The sequence below is a fragment of the Trematomus bernacchii genome, unplaced genomic scaffold (assembly GCF_902827165.1).
Source record: "Trematomus bernacchii unplaced genomic scaffold, fTreBer1.1, whole genome shotgun sequence".
NCBI classification, from domain to species: Eukaryota; Metazoa; Chordata; class Actinopteri; order Perciformes; family Nototheniidae; genus Trematomus; species Trematomus bernacchii.
In genome coordinates, this window is record NW_022987370.1 from 1,734,530 (window position 1) to 1,754,958 (window position 20,429).

The 20,429-nt window shown below is 41.3% G+C and overlaps 1 protein-coding gene across 1 annotated transcript in view; it reads left to right on the plus strand.

The window, feature by feature from the left end:
• The window catches only part of cacna1g (calcium channel, voltage-dependent, T type, alpha 1G subunit), a 192,505-nt gene that overhangs the window by 81,423 nt on the left and 90,653 nt on the right, over positions 1-20,429 (plus strand). Inside the window, exons 11-13 of the mRNA XM_034132787.1 lie at positions 635-755; positions 3,975-4,130; positions 20,161-20,254. Coding sequence (XP_033988678.1) covers positions 635-755; positions 3,975-4,130; positions 20,161-20,254 — 371 coding nt within the window. The remainder of the gene's footprint in view (positions 1-634; positions 756-3,974; positions 4,131-20,160; positions 20,255-20,429) is intronic.

Sequence of the window (20,429 nt, forward strand, 5' to 3'; positions counted from 1 at the left end):
AGTGATATTTGAATGAGTGTCATTGACGTGTGTGTCGCTCTCCATGGTGCTGAACTTGGCAGGATCACTTCATTTCCACTTTATTTATTTATTTATTGTTATTCTAACCTTTTATGCTTTTAACTTTTTTTATATTACCATATTTTACTCAATATGTTCCTTTGATAACTTTTGAATGTATTGTATTTTCTCCTTCCTCATAGCATTGACGTTGTTTTTAAAGGGTGCTACAGTATATAAATAAAATGTGTTATTATTATTTTTTTTTTTTGCAACATTACCGCCTAAATGCATTATGGGTCACCTCACCTGTTTATTAACCAACAACTGTTCATTACCTGAGAGAATATACAGTATGGTGTTTTATTAGTGCATGCTTTCAGTCCCCTGGGCAGTAATTAGCATCACGTTAGCTCAGTGTTTCTGCCTAGGTGTGATCAGTGCGCTGGAGTCACAACAAGTTCCTTATTTCCGTTTTTATTTGTATTGTTTCTGATGGGTTGGAAGTAAACACTCCTGCTTCCTGTTTCTCTCTCTCTCTCTCTCTCTCTCTCTCTCTCTCTCTCTCTCTCTCTCTCTCTCTCTCTCTCTCTCTCTCTCTCTCTCTCTCTCTCTCTCTCTCTCTCTCTCTCAGTATCCTGGGGATGCATCTGTTCGGATGTAAGTTTGGATCCGAGGATCTGGCGAATAAAGACACGATGCCGGACCGGAAGAACTTCGACTCGCTGCTCTGGGCCATCGTCACCGTCTTCCAGGTGAGAATGAACACGATTCACCTGCAAGGGGGGTTAACGTGTCCCCACCCCCTGTGTGACTACCCGATTTGCATCTGCCATTTTGGATAGCTACGTACGGCAACCGAAATAGGACATTTGACGTCCGTACTGATCTGAGTTTTGTTCTTGAATCAAACTTTTTTTATGAAAAGTTATTTCCCTTTTCCAGAAATCTCAACAGAAAAAGTTTGTCCGTCCAGACTTATACATTTTTAATGTTAAATAAATGAAAACAATTCACAGTTAAGAATTAGATATTAATTATGAATGCCATAAATGATTGCACACATTTACAGTTTCTTATTGTTCCAGCGTGAAGGCTGTCAATCAGAAGTTAAATCCATGTCTCACTTATTCTAAGAATGTACTTTACCCACCAAAAGGAGTTCTTAAATAATCTGGGATTACGTTGTAAAAACAACAACTCATCTCTCGTTCAGATTAAAGCGGTCGGGTTGTTTTTCTTCTTTGCGAAACGCCACTGTGTCAAATGTCCCACTTGGGTTGCCGTACGTAGCGGTCCAATATGGAGGATCAACTCGCGCTGCGCAGTGATAGTCGGGCAGACTCACCCTGCCTTAAACGCCTCCATTGGACTCCTTTGTTTACTTCCTGAATATGGTGACATCACTACGTACCACTCCCGCTTCTATTGGCTAGCACTCCAACACATTGAATAATAATAATAATAATAATAGTTCACATTTTTATAGCGCCTTTCAAGGGACCCAAGGCCGCTTTACATGGTGTGTAAAGCTGCACCCCCCTTCCGTTTAACCACCATGGGGTCCAGAGCCTTCAGCCGCTCTGCACCCCGCCTCTGGAACTCTCTCCCACCTGACATCCACAACACTGACTCTCTCCCCATTTTCAAATCACGTCTCAAAACACATCTCTTCACACTCGCATATTAAATTACATCACACATCACTTGTTAGACGCTTTTATCCAAAGTGACTTACATACTCAATACTGTGGGCAATCCCCACAGGAGCAATTTGGGGTGAAGTGTCTCAGGGACACAACGACATGCTGACTGCAGTGGGGTTTGAACCTGTGACCCCCTGATCCCAACACCAACGCTCTATCCACTGCGCCACACGCCACACGCTACACGCGACCTTGAGAGCCTTGAAAGGCGCCTATATAAAAGAAATGCATTATTATTATATATATACCGTATATACAGGGTACGGTATATATACTGTTTGTTAATATACTAATACGTTGGTTTATAATGGGGTATTCTAATGTATTGTTTGTAAATGGTTTGTATTTGTTTGTGTACTGAATATAATAATAATAATAATAATAATAATAACTCTATTTATACAACACTTTTCAAAACAACGTCACAAAGAACTTTACATTATATTGTTTGTATGTAAGCATTTAGATACTCAATATATGATGTATTTATTACATTTTTTAACTGTTGATTTGTACATAGTTACTGTTTAACCTAATATAATGTAATCATATTTTAATATATTGTATTTATTATATTATATTCATGAGCACACGCTGCGGCAAAAAAACAATGTTCCGTTTTGGGGTCTCTAAACTACATCTAATGTAATGTAATTGAATCCTGAAGGCTCGCTCATGTACGTAGCATCTGGAAGCTTGAAGTCCCTGTTTTTTTTTTTTTATTAATCAAAATTATGAAGTGCCCTTGAGCAACATCTCAACGTCTTCCTGCTCCACTGCTGCTAACTCAACGTGTCCCCATTCAGAGTCTGAAAAAAAGACAATTTTCCTCGTGAATAAATAAAATATATCAAATCAAATATTCCCTTTCACTCCGTCGTCCCCGCCCTTCTTCTAGTTCCCTCATTTCTCTCCCTGTCCACGTCTCTAACATAGGTTAAGTAGGTCTGCCTCGTGCGTCGTGTCACATTAGATTAGTGATCTGTTCTGATCCATTATCTGCACAGTATTTATCACTCTTAATATAGCTCCCATCTATAATTCAGAGGAACATCTGATCGGGGATGATGTGAAGTGTCAGCGTGTCTCTCTGCGAGGAATATTTTACTGACATGTCTGATGTCATGATGTCGCACATGGAGGCTTTCATGAAGCTTCACTGATCTGCAGTGTGTGTAGAGAGCAGCAGGAATGAGTCCTAAAACACTGAAATGGGTTAGCATTTGAGCTGCTTTCCTCCTTTTGAAGTCCATGGTTTTCAGGTTAGATGACTGAAATGCGATGAGTTGTTATCACACACATTCCGACCTTTTTTTGTCACAGAAACGTGCGTAATGCTAACTTCATGGGGAAGCGTGTGGTGCAGTGGGTAGTGCGTTGGTGTTCGGATCAGTACACAATACGTTAGAATACCCCATTATAAACCAACGTATTAGTATATTAACAAACAGTATATATACCGTACACTGTATATACGGTATATATATAATAATAATGCATTTCTTTTATATAGGCGGCTTTCAAGGCTCTCAAGGTCGCGTGTGGCGTGTGGCGCAGTGGATAGAGCGTTGGTGTTCGGATCAGGGGGTCACAGGTTCAAACCCTACTGCAGTCAGCATGTCGTTGTGTCCCTGAGACACTTCACCCCAAATTGCTCCTGTGGGGATTGCCCACAGTATTGAGTATGTAAGTCGCTTTGGATAAAAGCGACTATCAAGTGACATGTCATGTAATGTTCATGCTTACAAACAATAAGTTGATGCTGTTGTTGTGCTCTTTAGTCACACAACTATTACTTGTCTTCTTCTTGTGTTCTTTAAGATGAAAAAGCATGTGGTGCTTAGAGTGTATTCATGTTTTTTAGCAGATAAATACATGATAGATACTTGCCAGGAATTAAAATTCATCAACCTGCAATATCATAGAATTTTAGGTAATAATACAACCACATTGTAGAGTCCATGCTAGCTTAGCTTGCTAGCTACAACTGATACAAATCTGTTAGCGACAGCTGTCACTTCAGCTGCTCAAATCCCTGTATCTGGCTCCAAGTAAGTCGACATTTGATGTTGCTTTTGTTTGAGATGAAGGACTTTAAAACAAACCAAGATATTGAAAAGGAACCATCATTAGCAACGTAAACAACACGCATGAACAGAATATAATTGGGACGAGGCTAAGCTAACAGGCAACTATCAAACAAACACGAGTAAACAAATGCTAAACAATGTTGTGCTTTAATCCTTTCCCCCCCCCCCTCTCTTTCAGATCCTCACCCAGGAGGACTGGAACAAGGTGTTATATAACGGCATGTACTCCACCACTCCTGTAGCCGCGCTCTACTTCATCGCCCTCATGACCTTCGGGAACTACGTCCTCTTCAACCTGCTGGTGGCCATCCTGGTGGAGGGTTTCCAGACGGAGGTAAAATGTGGCTGCTCAACCACTAACTAAACTAAATAGAGCTGAAATAACGCGGGAAAAAGCTTCGTCTTCAGGGATATTCTGAATACAAATCAGTCATAACATTAAAAAACAAGAATTAAATCTATATTTGTAATTTTTTTGTTTTAATGCAGATCAACTTGTTGACATTGTTTCTAGTTCTTAAAACTAATTATTTCTCTAAAAGGTGAAAGTCTAAGTTGAGATATTGAAACAAGTGCTGCTAGTTTTTGTTTAGAAAGAGACTGAAACTGGTGACTAAATGACTCAAAGACGTGCTATATTTTCTGTGCGAGCTCACATAACACTAATGGATGTATTTTCACGCCCATGCATACTTAACGATGTCATACAGTGTGTGTGCATTAACCTGTAGCTTAGCGCTCCTTGCACTCTCTGCGGCGGGTTATTTGAGGACATGAGAGCTCACTTTTTTCCTCTCTTCATCTTCACCTCGCTGTCAGCCTCTTCTCCTCCCACTCGTTCCCACTATCTCAGCAGTCGTCCTCATTATTTATCTGCTTTTTCCCAATGAAGTCAGGCCGCATCATGAGGAAACTATGTCTGCTCCACTCTCATCTTATTCTTGTTCTCTTTTTTTTTGTACCTGGTTTAGTTTTTGTCTTATTTCAACCCATTCTCACGGCATTTCGTGTTATAGTCACGAAATTAATGTAATCTATTGATTCGTGTTCACCAACACGATTTTCGCATTTTTTTCGTGTCACACAGAACGATTTTAAAAGCAATGTATTTCTATTGGTAGTATGTTTCGTGCCTGCACCACGTCTTTTTGTCCGGTCGGGTCTTGGAAGACCGGAAGCTGTGTGGTTCATAAAAACATGTTCTTACTCAATATCTTACCCTAAGCCTAACCCTATCCCTTTTATTTTAAATTGTATAATGTCGGAGTTTACAGTATTTGCCATCCGCGAGGAAAATAAATGGCTCAGAGCCTCAGAATACTGACATCTGTATTTTTTTAAATGTCTTTTTCCTTCTAATTTGTTATTATTTACATTGCTTTTAAAATCGTTCTGTGTGACACGACGAAAATGGGGAAATCGTGATGGTGAACACGAATCAATAGATTAATTGCTAAATGAAATGTAATGTAATGTAATTTCGTGACTATAACACAAAATGCCGTGAGACCGTACTGCTTATTTGCGCAGGTGTAGGCTAAAGGTTGCAAAATCTGTGAAAGCTGTGCAATCCTTTTGTGATCTCACATCTCACTTTGGAAACACTGCTAATGACTCATTAAGATTCAAAAGACATAAACAAAAAGAAACAACAGGTGGCGATTAATGCTAATGCTAAGAAGCTAGGTTAGCTATCTGTCTTTTTCCCATTTCTCTTCTTGTTCTTTTTTTTGTGAATGGTTCATTTTGTGTCTTGTTTGTGCAGGTGTACAGGTTGCAAAAGCTGTGCAATCCTTTGTGAATTTACATCTCACTTTGCAGAAGCTGCTAATGACTCAATATGTTTCAGGTGGCGAATAATGCTAATGCTGAGAAGCTAGGTGAACTTGCTAGGTTAGCTAGCCGGCTTTTTCACAACGTAGTTCTTGTTATTTTGGATTTCTGGTCTGCAGAATTTGCAGACTATTGATCTGTTGTTTTTCAAACTCATTCTAAGACATACCCTGAGCAAAAGCTTGTAACGACTCAACCGGTTTCAAAATACATAAACAAAAATAATCAATTGGCTAATGCTAAGAAGCTAGGTTAGCTATCTGTCTTTTTCCCATTTCTCTTCTTGGTCTCTTTTTTTTTGTACCTGTTTTATTTTCTGTCTTATTTGTGCAGGTCTACAGGTTGCAAAAGCTGTGCAATACTTTTGTGAATTCACATCTCACTTTGCAGAAACTGCTAATGACTCAATACGTTTCAAACAACATAAACAAAAATAAACAACAGGTGGCGAATAATGCTAATGCTGAGAAGCTAGGTCCACTTGCTAGGTTAGCTAGCTGTCTTTTTTCGCACCTTACTTCTTGTTCTCTTGGATTTCCGCTCTGCAGAAATAGCAGACTGTTGATCTGATATTTTTCAAACTCATTCTAAGACATAGTCTAAGCAGAAGCTGGTAACGACTCAACCGGTTTCAAAATACATAAACAAAAAGAATCAATTGGCTAATGCTAAGAAGCTAGGTTAGCTATCTGACTTTTTCGCATTTCTCTTCTCGTTCTTTTGGATTTCTGGCCTGCAAATTCACCATTTTAGTTTTACAATCATCTGTATATTGTATTGTCTTAATTTCAGCTGCAGCAGGCACAAACAATCTCTATTTACCCACTTGTTCAAACCAACAACCACACATAATCTGTGCTTTGTCCACATCCTCTGTATCGCCTTCACCTTCTCTTCTTGTAATTCTCCCCCCTGATCTTTCCCCTGCTTTGTACAACTGTTTTTATGTCATAAAACAAAAGTGATGTGTCCTCCGTATCCACATTGTGTTTGTGCTTCTTCTCTAAGACAGGATAATGCAGGAAACTGATATTGTTAAGAGACAGCAGCTGGGAAAACAGAGTCCCTGAGCGTTTTATGGGGAAGCAAAGAAGTTGAAACTTATTGAGCCCATTCGGAGCACACAGGGCTTTATTTAAGACGGATATAAAGAAAGGAAGAAATGGAGAGAGTAAATCTCCAGCTGTCTACTTGTCTCATTTATTTCCTTCTGTAAGGGGTGACAGCACCTTTGCTTTGATCTCCGGCGCTCTTTGGCCCTCTTGTCGAGAGCAGGGAGAAAAGACCAAGAGAGGTTGACAGCCTCATCAAATATGGATTAATTTCAATGGGCTTCTCCTCCTCTTGCGTTTATCTGCTGTTAAAAATATCAAGTGCATGACTATAAGGGAATGCACTCTCATAGGAGGAGGGAGACAATGACCAAAGCTGCTTTAAATGGAGGCTTTACATGCAGCGTAAGACTGCAATTAATGTATTTATGGCGTCTTACTGACATTAAAGTTAGGTTTTGCTAAGAATGTATAGCTTTTCTCCCTTTCTGGCTTCAATTGATGGTCCCAACTGACGTGCAATTAGCACTGATCTTGGCTAATTTGCATAGGAAGGGGCCAATGTTGCGCTAAATGCTATATTACCTCATTCAAATATGTGCTAATAGTATATAGGAACACCGAAGCGCTATTTGCTTTGCAGTGCGGTTAGTTGTTGAATGTCACCTGTTGAGGGTGCTTTGAAAATTACACAATGACGTAGATTGATGAGGAAAAGAACAAGATAACAAGAAGAAAGATGAAATAAGCTGGTTCGTTAACGTAGCTTCTTAGCGTTAGCATTTTTTGTATCTTTGTATATTTTTTGTCTTATTTTTGCAGGTTTAGTGTTTGCAAAAGATTCAGAAGGTTTTAAAAAGACATAATAATACTAAGAAGCTCAACTAGCTATATTTTTAGCACACACACACACACACACACACACACACACACACACACACACACACACACACACACACGTAGCATCCCTTTAAGGTCTGTAGACTCTGCTTTGTTCTCCTGTTTCATCACAGAGCTGTCGGCTTGATCCCCCCCCTCTCTCCCTTTCTCAAGTTAACATCCCTAAGTTTATTTTTAGTCGGCCAAACTTTCCCTGCGTCAGAGTTGCTTGGTAACGGGCGCTTCAATGAGGTGATGCTAGTCAGGAGACACACACACACACACACACACACACACACACACACACACACACACACATACACACACACACACACAGACACACACACACACACTCACACACAGTGCCACTATTGTTTCTCTTCTGAAGTCCATATTGCTTTTGACACAAAGGCAGAGGGGGAAACCATGTGATGGCGGTGTTGTGTCATTCTTTGTTCTGCTTTTATTTGGTCTTGATTGACCTCCATCCTCCCTGTCTTCCTCTCTGTAACAGAATCTAATATCCGCTGCAGAGAGTGCAACACCCATCTGGTTTCTTTATGGAGAACTATTAACAGCAGAGAGACAACAAAAGCCATTTTTCTTTTTTACTACACCTTTCACTTTGACAATAACCATACATCTCACACAACAACATGCACGACTTACACCCAGCGCAGGAATGCTTTAACGTTTGTGTCGAGATCATTTCCATCCCTGCTTTCTGACCGAATGTTCATCCATCAGTGGACCAATGGAGGGTACAACATGGCTGTGCTCGTCTCCTCTCTGCTGTCTTCACTGTTCATCCGATTTCTTTATATTCAAAGGTTTCATTGTCACATGCACGAAAGCAGCAGCGTAGTATAAGTCCCAGGCTCCTCCAACAATGTACTTATGGCGTACAAATATATAGAAATAGTGCAAGATATTGGCGCAAGGGATATACAACTTGTACTTTACTGCAAAAATACCCTGTAACAAGTAACATTCATGCACTTATAATCTTACTTAAAGTGGACCTATCATGCTATATTATAATAATATAGTGTAGGACCATACCTATATAAGGCATATTTATACTTTAAAAAAAAAAAAATACCAAACAGATCATGCATTTTAGCCATGCCTCATTTTGCTCAATTTGACATTTTTTAGATCTGTTTTGGCAAGGGCTGATTCAGTGAGAACAGCACCATCTACTGGCCTGGCATTTGTACTACAGCGTCTCCAGCGCTTTCGAACGGCAATGGCCGTGGCTGTCTCCTCCTGATTGGTGGAGTTGGCCCAATAGCCGTAGCGCCACCGTCCTGACGTCAGGACAGTGTTCAAATCTGGATCAGTTTTTATCAGATCCGTTGCAGCCCCTTTTTTAGAGATTTGGGTATGGAGGAAAATAGAGAGGGTTGTGTTTTCTGACACTTGGTGAGTTCCCTGGAACACCGGGGACACATATTCATGTATAAAAGACGTACAAAAGTGCATTTTGCATGATAGGTCCCCTTTAAAGTACACAAAGTACTTATTGTGCATAATGGCACATTTCTGAGTTATTATATATTACATTACTGGACTATAATTATTGGTGCATTCACGTATTTATCACAGCTGGTAAAGGTGGAGCTACTTTAAATTATCCTGACCAATAATTACATTTCAATGTTTATATTACATTGTTAAAATAAGCCAATAAAACGTACATTTTAGGTTAGTTTCCAACAACAACAACAACAGTCTCCTAATGGAAGTGTTTTGGGCCGCATGTGCACCCGTCGGCCACCGTAACTTTGTACAGGAAAGCTAGGTAAAGCACAATATTGGAGATTCAAAATGTAGTGAAGTAGAAGTATGAAGTACCTACAAGTGCAGTACTTGAGTATATGTACTTTATTAGATTAAATTCAAAGATGCAAAAGCTTTATTGTCATATGCACATTAGCTTCAGTGTAGTTATGGCAATGGAAACCTTAAGTCTCCTCCAACAATGCAGCATACAAATAAGACATGCAACAAAACCCAGTGAAAGAAGAAACAGAGTATTAATAAAATAGTGTAAGATTATCCTGCAAGACCAGTGTGCAAGTAATGCAGATAAAGTCAACCATATGTCATATCAAATAAGCAAAATGTTGCAGAGAATATGTTGTAATAGACCAAGTACATGTAGGAGTCTAGAAGAGGAGGAGTCTAGAAGAGCAAGAGTGTAGAAGAGTAGGAGTCTAGAAGAGTAGGAGTCTAGAAGAGTAGGAGTCTAGAAGAGCAGGAGTCTAGAAGAGGAGGAGTCTAGAAGAGCAGGAGTCTAGAAGAGCAGGAGTCTAGAAGAGTAGGAGTCTAGAAGAGTAGGAGTCTAGAAGAGTAGGAGTCTAGAAGAGGAGGAGTCTAGAAGAGCAGGAGTCTAGAAGAGCAGGAGTCTAGAAGAGGAGGAGTCTAGAAGAGCAGGAGTCTAGAAGAGCAGGAGTCTAGAAGAGCAGGAGTCTAGAAGAGTAGGAGTCTAGAAGAGCAGGAGTCTAGAAGAGGAGGAGTCTAGAAGAGCAGGAGTCTAGAAGAGCAGGAGTCTAGAAGAGGAGGAGTCTAGAAGAGGAGGAGTCTAGAAGAGCAGGAGTCTAGAAGAGCAGGAGTCTAGAAGAGCAGGAGTCTAGAAGGGCAGGAGTCTAGAAGAGGAGGAGTCTAGAAGAGTATGAGTCTAGAAGAGGAGGAGTCTAGAAGAGGAGGAGTCTAGAAGAGGAGGAGTCTAGAAGAGCAGGAGTCTAGAAGAGGAGGAGTCTAGAAGAGTATGAGTCTAGAAGAGGAGGAGTCTAGAAGAGGAGGAGTCTAGAAGAGGAGGAGTCTAGAAGAGTAGGAGTCTAGAAGAGTAGGAGTCTAGAAGAGCAAGAGTCTAGAAGAGCAGGAGTCTAGAAGAGCAGGAGTCTAGAAGAGCAGGAGTCTAGAAGAGGAGGAGTCTAGAAGAGTAGGAGTCTAGAAGAGCAGGAGTCTAGAAGGGCAGGAGTCTAGAAGAGCAGGAGTCTAGAAGAGCAGGAGTCTAGAAGAGCAGGAGTCTAGAAGAGCAGGAGTCTAGAAGAGCAGGAGTCTAGAAGAGGAGGAGTCTAGAAGAGCAGGAGTCTAGAAGAGTAGGAGTCTAGAAGAGCAGGAGTCTAGAAGGGCAGGAGTCTAGAAGAGCAGGAGTCTAGAAGTGCAGGAGTCTAGAAGAGCAGGAGTCTAGAAGAGCAGGAGTCTAGAAGAGCAGGAGTCTAGAAGAGCAGGAGTCTAGAAGAGTCTAGAAGAGCAGGAGTCTCGAAGAACAGGAGTCTAGAAGAGCAGGAGTCTAGAAGAGCAGGAGTCTAGAAGAGTAGGAGTCTCGAAGAGCAGGAGTCTAGAAGAGCAGGAGTCTCGAAGAGCAGGAGTCTAGAAGAGGAGGAGTCTAGAAGAGGAGGAGTCTAGAAGAGCAGGAGTCTAGAAGAGCAGGAGTCTAGAAGAGCAGGAGTCTCGAAGAGCAGGAGTCTAGAAGAGGAGGAGTCTAGAAGAGGAGGAGTCTAGAAGAGCAGGAGTCTAGAAGAGCAGGAGTCTAGAAGAGTAGGAGTCTAGAAGAGTAGGAGTCTAGAACAGGATAAACAAGAACAAAAATGAAATGAGAAGTTAACTATATGTGAAATAAGCTAAATGTTGCAGGTGACCAAGTGAATGCAGGATTCTCTCTACATGTCAAATAGAACCAGATAAACAAGAACAACAATGAAATGCTATACAGTTGAATACATACTGCATCCCAGCTCTGCTTCCCATGCTTTTATCCAATGAGAACCCCTCCTGATCAGCTGGTTTCTGCAGGACGGTCTGCTTTGACTTGCATGATGAAGAAACTGACTCTCCTCTAACTCTCTCCTCCTCTTCCTCGCTGTGGGTTCCTCCTCTCTCTCCTCTTCCTCCTCTTCCTCCTCTTCCTCTCTTCCTGTGTGCGCCTCCCTCTCCTCTCCGGCTGCATCCATCACTTCCACTTTAGGAAGTGACCAAGCGGGAGGACTTGCATGCCCAGCTGAGCCTTATTCTGCCTGTAGACTCAGGGGTATGTAAAGCACTGCAGCTCCTTTCCTTCCCTCCCTCATGCATCCTTCCCTTCTCCCCTCTGACCTCCTTCCTTCACCCTTTCTCCTCACCCGATCTTACCCACCGAGGCTTTGCAGATATGTGACTGATCTCTCAGTAAGCTGCAGCTTGGAGGTTTCTTCTTTTAGGAATCAGATGCGTGAAAACTCACGAGAAAAGTGCTTTTGAGTCTTGCTTTTGTGCATTCATTTCGGCCAATAAAGAAAGTGGCAAGATCAATGAATAAACTCCCTGATGCAGATGCTAGATTATAAACTTACACTAGCTGCAAATGTATACACCTGAACATCAGCAGGAGAGGACTCTTTAAAGTAGAGACACTACATACTGATATACACCTGAACATCAGCAGGAGAGGACTCTTTAAAGTAGAGACACTACATACTGATATACACCTGAACATCAGCAGGAGAGGACTCTTTAAAGTAGAGACACTACATACTGATATACACCTGAACATCAGCAGGAGAGGACTCTTTAAAGTAGAGACACTACATACTGATATACACCTGAATATCAGCAGGAGAGGACTCTTTAAAGTAGAGACACTACATACTGATATACACCTGAACTTCAGCAGGAGAGGACTCTTTAAAGTAGAGACACTACATACTGATATACACCTGAACATCAGCAGGAGAGGACTCTTTAAAGTAGAGACACTACATACTGATATACACCTGAACTTCAGCAGGAGAGGACTCTTTAAAGTAGAGACACTACATACTGATATACACCTGAACATCAGCAGGAGAGGACTCTTTAAAGTAGAGACACTACATACTGATATACACCTGAACATCAGCAGGAGAGGGCTCTTTAAAGTAGAGACACTACATACTGATATACACCTGAACATCAGCAGGAGAGGACTCTTTAAAGTAGAGACACTACATACTGATATACACCTGAACATCAGCAGGAGAGGACTCTTTAAAGTAGAGACACTACATACTGATATACACCTGAACATCAGCAGGAGAGGACTCTTTAAAGTAGAGACACTACATACTGATATACACCTGAACATCAGCAGGAGAGGACTCTTTAAAGTAGAGACACTACATACTGATATGAACCCGCAAATGAACTTAAAAGGGCCCCCTTTAAAATGTCAAAACGTCCATTGAACCAGTTCCATAAGGCTAAAAAGGAAAAGCATGATGTTTTCAAATTTGACTGAACATGCTGCAGCAAAACCTAAAAGGAAACTGCAACCTTAGCACATACATGAAGCCACTGTTTAATCCCTGATGTTGCTAATAAAAGCAGAGGACCTCCAACATGGCTGCCAGAGAACGTGTCACTTCCTGTAAACGTCCTCTAAACTCTCAAGCTTCCTGCATGAAGCCCTCGCTGCTGAAAATAACGGGCAGTGAGTGACAACAAAGAACACTGTAGTGTGTGTGTGTGTGTGCGTGCGTACTGTACGTGCGTGCGTGTGTGCGTGCTGTTCTTTAAAATACTCAGGTTGAAAGCTCACCTCCTCACTATCTTCTTCTGGCTTCGGGGTAAGAACGCTCCCTTTCTGTTTTATCTGACTGGATTTTGGAGATAAAGCGAAGGAGACGGTGGACAAAATCCAGCCAGACTAGAAGAACAGAGCTAATAGAGAGAGAGAGGGAAGTGTGTGTGTGTGTGTGTGTGTGTGTGTGTGTGTGTGTGTGTGTGTGTGTGTGTGTGTGTGTGTGTGTGTGTGTGTGTGTGTGTGTGTGTGTGTGTGTGTGTGTGTGTGGGGGGGGGGGGGGGGGGGGGGGGGAATCAACTGTTTTTGCATGACTCACGCTATTAAGAGGAGGCCAGTGCACTCTGGGAAATGAGGTTTTTGAACAACAGATGGTTGTAAGTCTCGTCCTCGTGTCCTCTAATTTTACGCTGTTCAACGATGTCCAGAAGGGATTCAATGGTTTTCCAATGGGCAAATGTTCAAGTTGTTGTTGTTGTTGTTGTTGGTGGTGTTGTTGGTGGGGTTGAGTGGTGTCTTCTGCCTGTTGTAACACTTGTATTTGTGTACAATGCCTTTTATAAACTTCAGTATATGTACACTGTAATCTTTGCATCCTAAAAGAGTGGTGCAGTGATGACGTGATTTAGCATTATAAGGGTTAAAGCCAATGGGATTTCTCCATTTGGATTTTTGATTATTCCGATAATAATCTCTCTGGCAAACAAATGGCAATAGGCTTCTTGTTATGTTTTAAACCATTTGTCTCTAATAGTTTTTGCAAAGGCACGCCATAACCTCTTAAAATACTGAAATGCATTTGTTGGTATCTTGGTGCTAATAATGATGCTTTAGGGAAAGTTTAACAAATATTGCTAACTACAAGTACACTTTAGAGCAGGGGTAGCCAACACGGTGCCCGCGGGCACTTGGTCGCCCGCAGGGGCAACGTGAGTCGCCCGCGGGGCATGTTCTAAAAATAGCTCGCCAAGCAAATCCAAAATGTATAAAATACACAAAACAAAAAAGGAAATGTAATTATAAGAATCTACCCTATGCATAAACGAAACCTAAATCATAGCGAACTCTATCTACTTACTACAACTCTATATCTATCTAAGACCCCTCCTCCCCCCACCCCCACAATGAATATCTACCAATCACGTTCTTGCTTGATTTGCGGGACCAGCGTTGCAGTCTGGACGAAATTCAATGTGGCACCTCCCCGCTGATTTTCCTTCTGGCAGAATCTACACAACACATCAGCCCCATTGAACAGCCTATCATGCAGCCTATGCAACACATGGGGGGCAGAGCTTTACTCTGTGTGCTGCAACTTGCATATATATTTATTGCACTTGACGCACACACGCATGGCGTAATTTCCACCTGGGACAGGGGGGAAATGTCCCCCGCTCTTTTCGAAATCCCGTTTGTGTCCCCCCACTTTAAAAATATGTTTATTTTATTTTTTTAACGCAAGCCGTTGATCGCCACGGAGGAGCACACAGCCTCTGTGAGCGAGCGAGACAGAGAGAGAGAGAGAGAGAGAGAGAGAGAGAGAGAGAGAGAGAGAGAGAGAGAGAGAGAGAGATAGGGAGGGAGAGAGCTGGGGGGGAGGGAGGGAGGGAGGGAGAGAGAGAGAGAGCTAGGGAGAGCATACCTTTATCTATTTAATATTAAAGTAAGAAATCATTCCAATGTGTACTATAGGACAGTAAAAAAAACAAAAAACAGTTTGAAAGGGGAGTAAAATAAGCATACATAAAAAGAAAGAATGCTAACTAGGTAACATAAGATAAGAATAAACAAGTTTAAATGATTTGTTATTGGTTGTGATCATATTCTAAAGATGTTTGGATCATTGAAAAGTATACAGCTCTCTTTCATCTGAGTGTTGAGAGCTGTATCCATCAATTCATGTTGTGCTCAAAGTGCTCCAGATTGATGCATTTCACTTCAACATTTAAAAATAATCTTCACGGGGAGGAGGTGAGGACCCCCCTAGAGGAGGTGAGGACTCCCCTAGAGGAGGTGAGGTCCACCCCCAAATAAAGCAGGTTAAAATAATTAGATTGCATACATGTTCTTTTAGTAAACACTGCAAACGGGTCCCACAGACCCAAACAGCACACAAAGGTTAAAGGTCAGCATATCATAATGTTAAAATGTGCTAAATATATACACTGCAAAAAAAAAGAAGAAAAAGAGGAGTAAAAGTAGCCCCCGACTTGTTTTATTTTTTAAAAGTAGCCCTCACCCTAAAAAAGGTTGGTGACCCCTGCTTTAGAGGTTTCACTGGGGAAAATGAAAGGTGGAGATTATATCTTTGTGACCAGGGTTGGGGGGGGGGGGGGGGGGGGGGGTAATTTGGCCTGGACTCGAGGGAAATCCTTGGTCTTGAAATAGCTGCGTCGTTGTTTGTAAGCTTGTCTGCTCTCCGCCGCCCCAATTTGGGCTCGGTGTCGGAGCCGGAGCCGGACCATACTATTATATACAGTATATATTTATACACCAACAGCACCCAGGGGAGCTCAATTACACCGCTCAAAGGAGGGTGTAAATGGATGTTGTCGGGTGGATGCTGATAGGAGGAAAAGGGGTAATTGTGTGCGTGTTTTTGTGTGTGTGTGTGTGTGTGTGTGTGTGTGTGTGTGTGTGTGTGTGTGTGTGTGTGTGTGTGTTGTGTGTGTGTGTGTGTGTGTGTGGTGTGTGTGTGTGGTGTGTGTGTGTGTGTGTGTGTGTGTGTGTGTGTGTGTGTGTGTGTGTGTCCACCAGAATTGTATCCTACAACAGCCAGAGTTGAATCAGATAACTGCTGCTGTAGCAAACCTCTAAATAACACCATTAATAACATTCACAACAATTAAGTTATGGAAGTCCAGGGATGCCAATATTTGAGTAAAGTCATTTCAAATGGACTCAAATCAAATTAGAATTTAATTATTTGTCATAAAAGATTGCATACAAAATTAAGAGACTTACCATAACTTGGCATAACCTTTTTTGACCATTTTGAACAGGTTATGAAACTTACAAAACGGGTTAAAAAGGGGATTTTTTACCCAGCAAACTTTTTCCAATTACATTTTTTTGTATATTTGAGCCAATATGTTCTTGGCATGACCTTTTTTAACCATTTTGCACAAGTTACAAAACGTACAAACAAGTTTTGGGCAAAAAAAAGTGTATTTGTTACCCGTCAAACTCATTTTTTCTCACTGTCCTCTAAAGGTTTCCGTATCCCATACCTAGATAAGATTTAAAACCAAAAACAGTGAAACCCTCTCTGTCGATTCCCTCTTGTATAACTCACCTGAGATGCCTTGATCTAAAATAGAAGAAACAGTAAAGTAGTTTTTTTGTGTCAGATTCACTCTTGTTGTTTTTTAGAGCTTTTGTTTTCTGACAGCTGAGATACGGATTATCTCCGCCTGTGAAAGAGTTGTTTGTGATGAACCGGAGAGGGAAAGAGTAAATAAGAGACAGAAGAAAGATACAGAGAAGAGGATATAGAAGCCAGAGAAAGTAAGAAGGAATAACAACAGAGGGGAAACTAAAGGGAATTTGTCCGGAGCTGAGCTGGATTAAAGTCTCTCTGTTGTAGTTTCAGCCACTTTAACGACTTACTTTGGGTTTCTTAATTGCACCGTTAACTCCAAAAGAGATCTGAGGTCAGTGCGAGCTTTTGTCACGATCACTCAGCAATGTACATCCTGATCTGAAGATATATCAAAGGTTTATACTACTGCTGCACAAAGACTCGTGGATAATAAAGCTTTGTTTTTATTATGCAGCATACGCTTTCCTTAAAGGAGTCATTAGAGTAGCCGAGATATCGAGCAAAGAGAAGTAATCACCTCTTTTAATCTTCTAGTGTCGGTCCTCCAGGTGAAGAGGAAACTTCTGCATGCATCGACTTCTATTGGAAAAGTAAAGCTGTGGTTATCTTACCCATACATGAAGAGTAAATCATTGTGAAGCTGGAGAGAAGAGGTTTTTATTGGTCTGCAGAAATCTAGCATTAAAAAGAAGATGGGATTTTGTATAAGTAGGTTGTTGTTTTAAATTTGCACCGATATATAACGGTTTTGATCATCTGGACACAATGGTGTGATAACGGACCAGAAATAAGCACAATTTCACAAATTATGGTCAACATATTTGACGATGGACCTAAATCATGATGCCTAACATTTCCCTATAGCTTCAATGTTTACCGTAGTCATGATGCGGGGAGTAAAAGAGAAGTTAAGTGACGAAGTATACAGAAAAATGAAAAGACTTACGTGTGGAAGTCAAAGTGGACGGCGCTGAAATGCAGGACTTGGGCCAAAAAGATCTCATTAATTTATGCAAGTTACTTTAGTTATTAAACTTACTTGACCAAATCCATGGTCTTTTTCCTCAACCTAAGTAGTAGTATGACATACGCAGCTTGTGTCACATTCATTAAGGTAATATTAACCGCGTGTTGAAGTATATCAAACTGCACTACACATTATAAAATGACGCTAAAGACCAGTCCAGGCCATTAAAAGGAGACACTAAGAAATCTGTTTCGAGTTTGGAGAGAACATGGTGTTCAGACAGAAACAAACATTTCACCTTGTATAATTCGTGCACATTCGGCCATTGGATATTCTGTGTTTATTTCCCCATCTGGTGTACCAATGAAATGTTACATTTGTAAACGTACTAGAACATCCAGCTGTTTCTGTTATACCTCCAGTCTCACGTCTTTTTCCTTTTCTCTATTATGTGAAAAACTTCTAGAATAAAACCTTTATATAACCGCATATCTTTTGACCGAACTGAAGCATTCTCAACTTGATGCGTCACAGCTTGTGCCTCTAAAATGGACCTCATATTGTCTCCGAACACTACTTTACGTTGCACTTTTCCACATTTGACACATCTCTTATATAACCAGGGCATTATCATGGAGAGCCACAGCCCCTAATCTATGCAGGACACATGCTTTAGTTAACATAATATACGGCAAGTAAAATTAAGGGGTGACAAATTCCCAGAACGTCTATTAATTGTCATGCCTTGTCAATTAAAGTAGCCTTCCCCGGGTGTTTCCCACATGATGTTTTAATGGGAGAAAGTGTGATAATGCAGGAACGTGATGAGCACAGCAACTACCGAGTAGCCCTGGAGTCGACTTGCTCGCTAGTTTATTAGCATCTGCTTTCCTTAACCTAATGTCCCAACACTTCCCAGGTCGGGAGGAAATCATTCTGGGGCTTGATTTACTAGAAGGAAGTGCCTCAGAGATAGACACACCTAACAGCACAACACAAACATATTAGTCTTTCTCTCACACTCATGGGAAGTATCAATAAAGTAAATAGTTTAAAAGGAGGTGCATGGTGATTAGGTCCTGAGGCGCACAGTTGATCCACTCTGCTACAACAGAGGTCTTACTCACCGGATCGGCTTTAATCCACCTGGCATCATCACACACATTTTAATGTAGTCTGAAGAACAAGCAGGAACTCTGAGGGTTGCTAAAATAAGTTTGTAAGAGAAGTGAAGAGGCGAGAAGAGAGTAATAGAGTGGACCGACCCGGAAATAAGCATCGTGAAAGACTCCCTTGATTAAAAGCGATGGGATGGAATTTCCCTAGTGGATTATTGCAGAAAAATAAGCTTTGTAGCAAACACACGTTTATGATACTTACACGTTTAGTTCAGCAGGATAATCTCCACAAAGTAACAGCACTTTATGATTTCTGAAGTAAAAAGCTAATGTTAGGCTATAAAGGAACTGCAGCACGGTCACATGACTTCACGTCACCACCGCTAAGCTAAAGGCGGCTAATGTTGGGCTATAAAGGAACTACAGCACGGTCACATGACTTCACGTCACCACTGCTAAGCTAAAGGAGGCTAATGTTGGGCTATAAAGGAACTACAGCACGGTCACATGACTTCACGTCACCACTGCTAAGCTAAAGGAGGCTAATGTTAGGCTATAAAGGAACTGCAGCACGGTCACATGACTTCACGTCACCACCGCTAAGCTAAAGGCGGCTAATGTTGGGCTATAAAGGAACTACACCACGGTCACATGACTTCACGTCCCCACCGCTAAGCTAAAGGTGGCTAATGTTGGGCTATAAAGGAACTACACCACGGTCACATGACTTCACGTCACCACCGCTAAGCTAAAGGCGGCTAATGTTGGGCTATAAAGGAACGACAGCACGGTCACATGACTTCACGTCCCCACCGCTAAGCTAAAGGTGGCTAATGTTGGACTATAAAGGAACTACAGCACGGTCACATGACTTCACGTCACCACCGCTAAGCTAAAGGCGGCTAACGTTTGGCGTGATGACGTTTAGTCGTCTCATTTAGACACTTGTTAGCAACCGCCGTTTTTAAATTCACCAGTGGGGTATTTACTGACGTATTTTTATCTCGTAGAACAAAACATGAACATTTCTTCAGCTATTTCAGGATAACAACTAAAAACACATTAAAAAAACTTCGAAACAAGGGAACCGGAAGCGTTAAATACTGAGTGTTTTCCAAGTTTTAGACTCATTTCTGCACCACTCTAGGTTGAGAATAGTCTGTGAAAGATGGTGGAACAAGATGTTTTACTTCTTAGTTGCTGATTTACAGATTGCCTTCCACAACAGTGAAGTCCTCTTGGTTTGTGTTTGTGTGAAAATCGTCCGTAGAAACCACACCGAAGCTCTGTTTTTTGACGATGTTTACAACCCAAGCCAAGTAAAAATAATTGACCCGCAGCCAATATAATAACAACAATAATACACCTCACCCTGAAGAGCATTTAATTATCTGTATTGGGCTTCAGTGTGGTTCACCTGTGAATTATATCACTGTCCTTGCATGACAACACTTTACATATTCAATCTTTTTTTACCATCCCCTTGACTTTTGACCTCTGGGATCAGGTAGTTAAAGAGGGGGGTTGCCTCTAGTGACTGATCCAAGGTCAGATCTGATGAGATGCAGCAGGGATCTCAACTCTACTCAGAAACGGACATTTCCACTTTGACCTTTCTCTAACTCTTTGTATGTCTTTGTGTGTCAAGGGAGAGGATTCAAAACCGCCTTCAGAGATCGGTTCCTGTGCTCGAAGTATGGAGGATGTTAACGGCAGCAAGAAGGATTTATCAGCGTCTGCAGGTGACATGACTCGATGCTAGAAAAGGAAATGCAAAAGACTGAACACAACACTCATATTATATATATACCATTTCACAAAAATACTGCTTGTATATCAATTATTCATCCCGTGGTACCTCGAGTTCCTGAAGAAGACTTTGAGTTTCTTGCATGCCTCCAAGGTGTATCCAAAAAC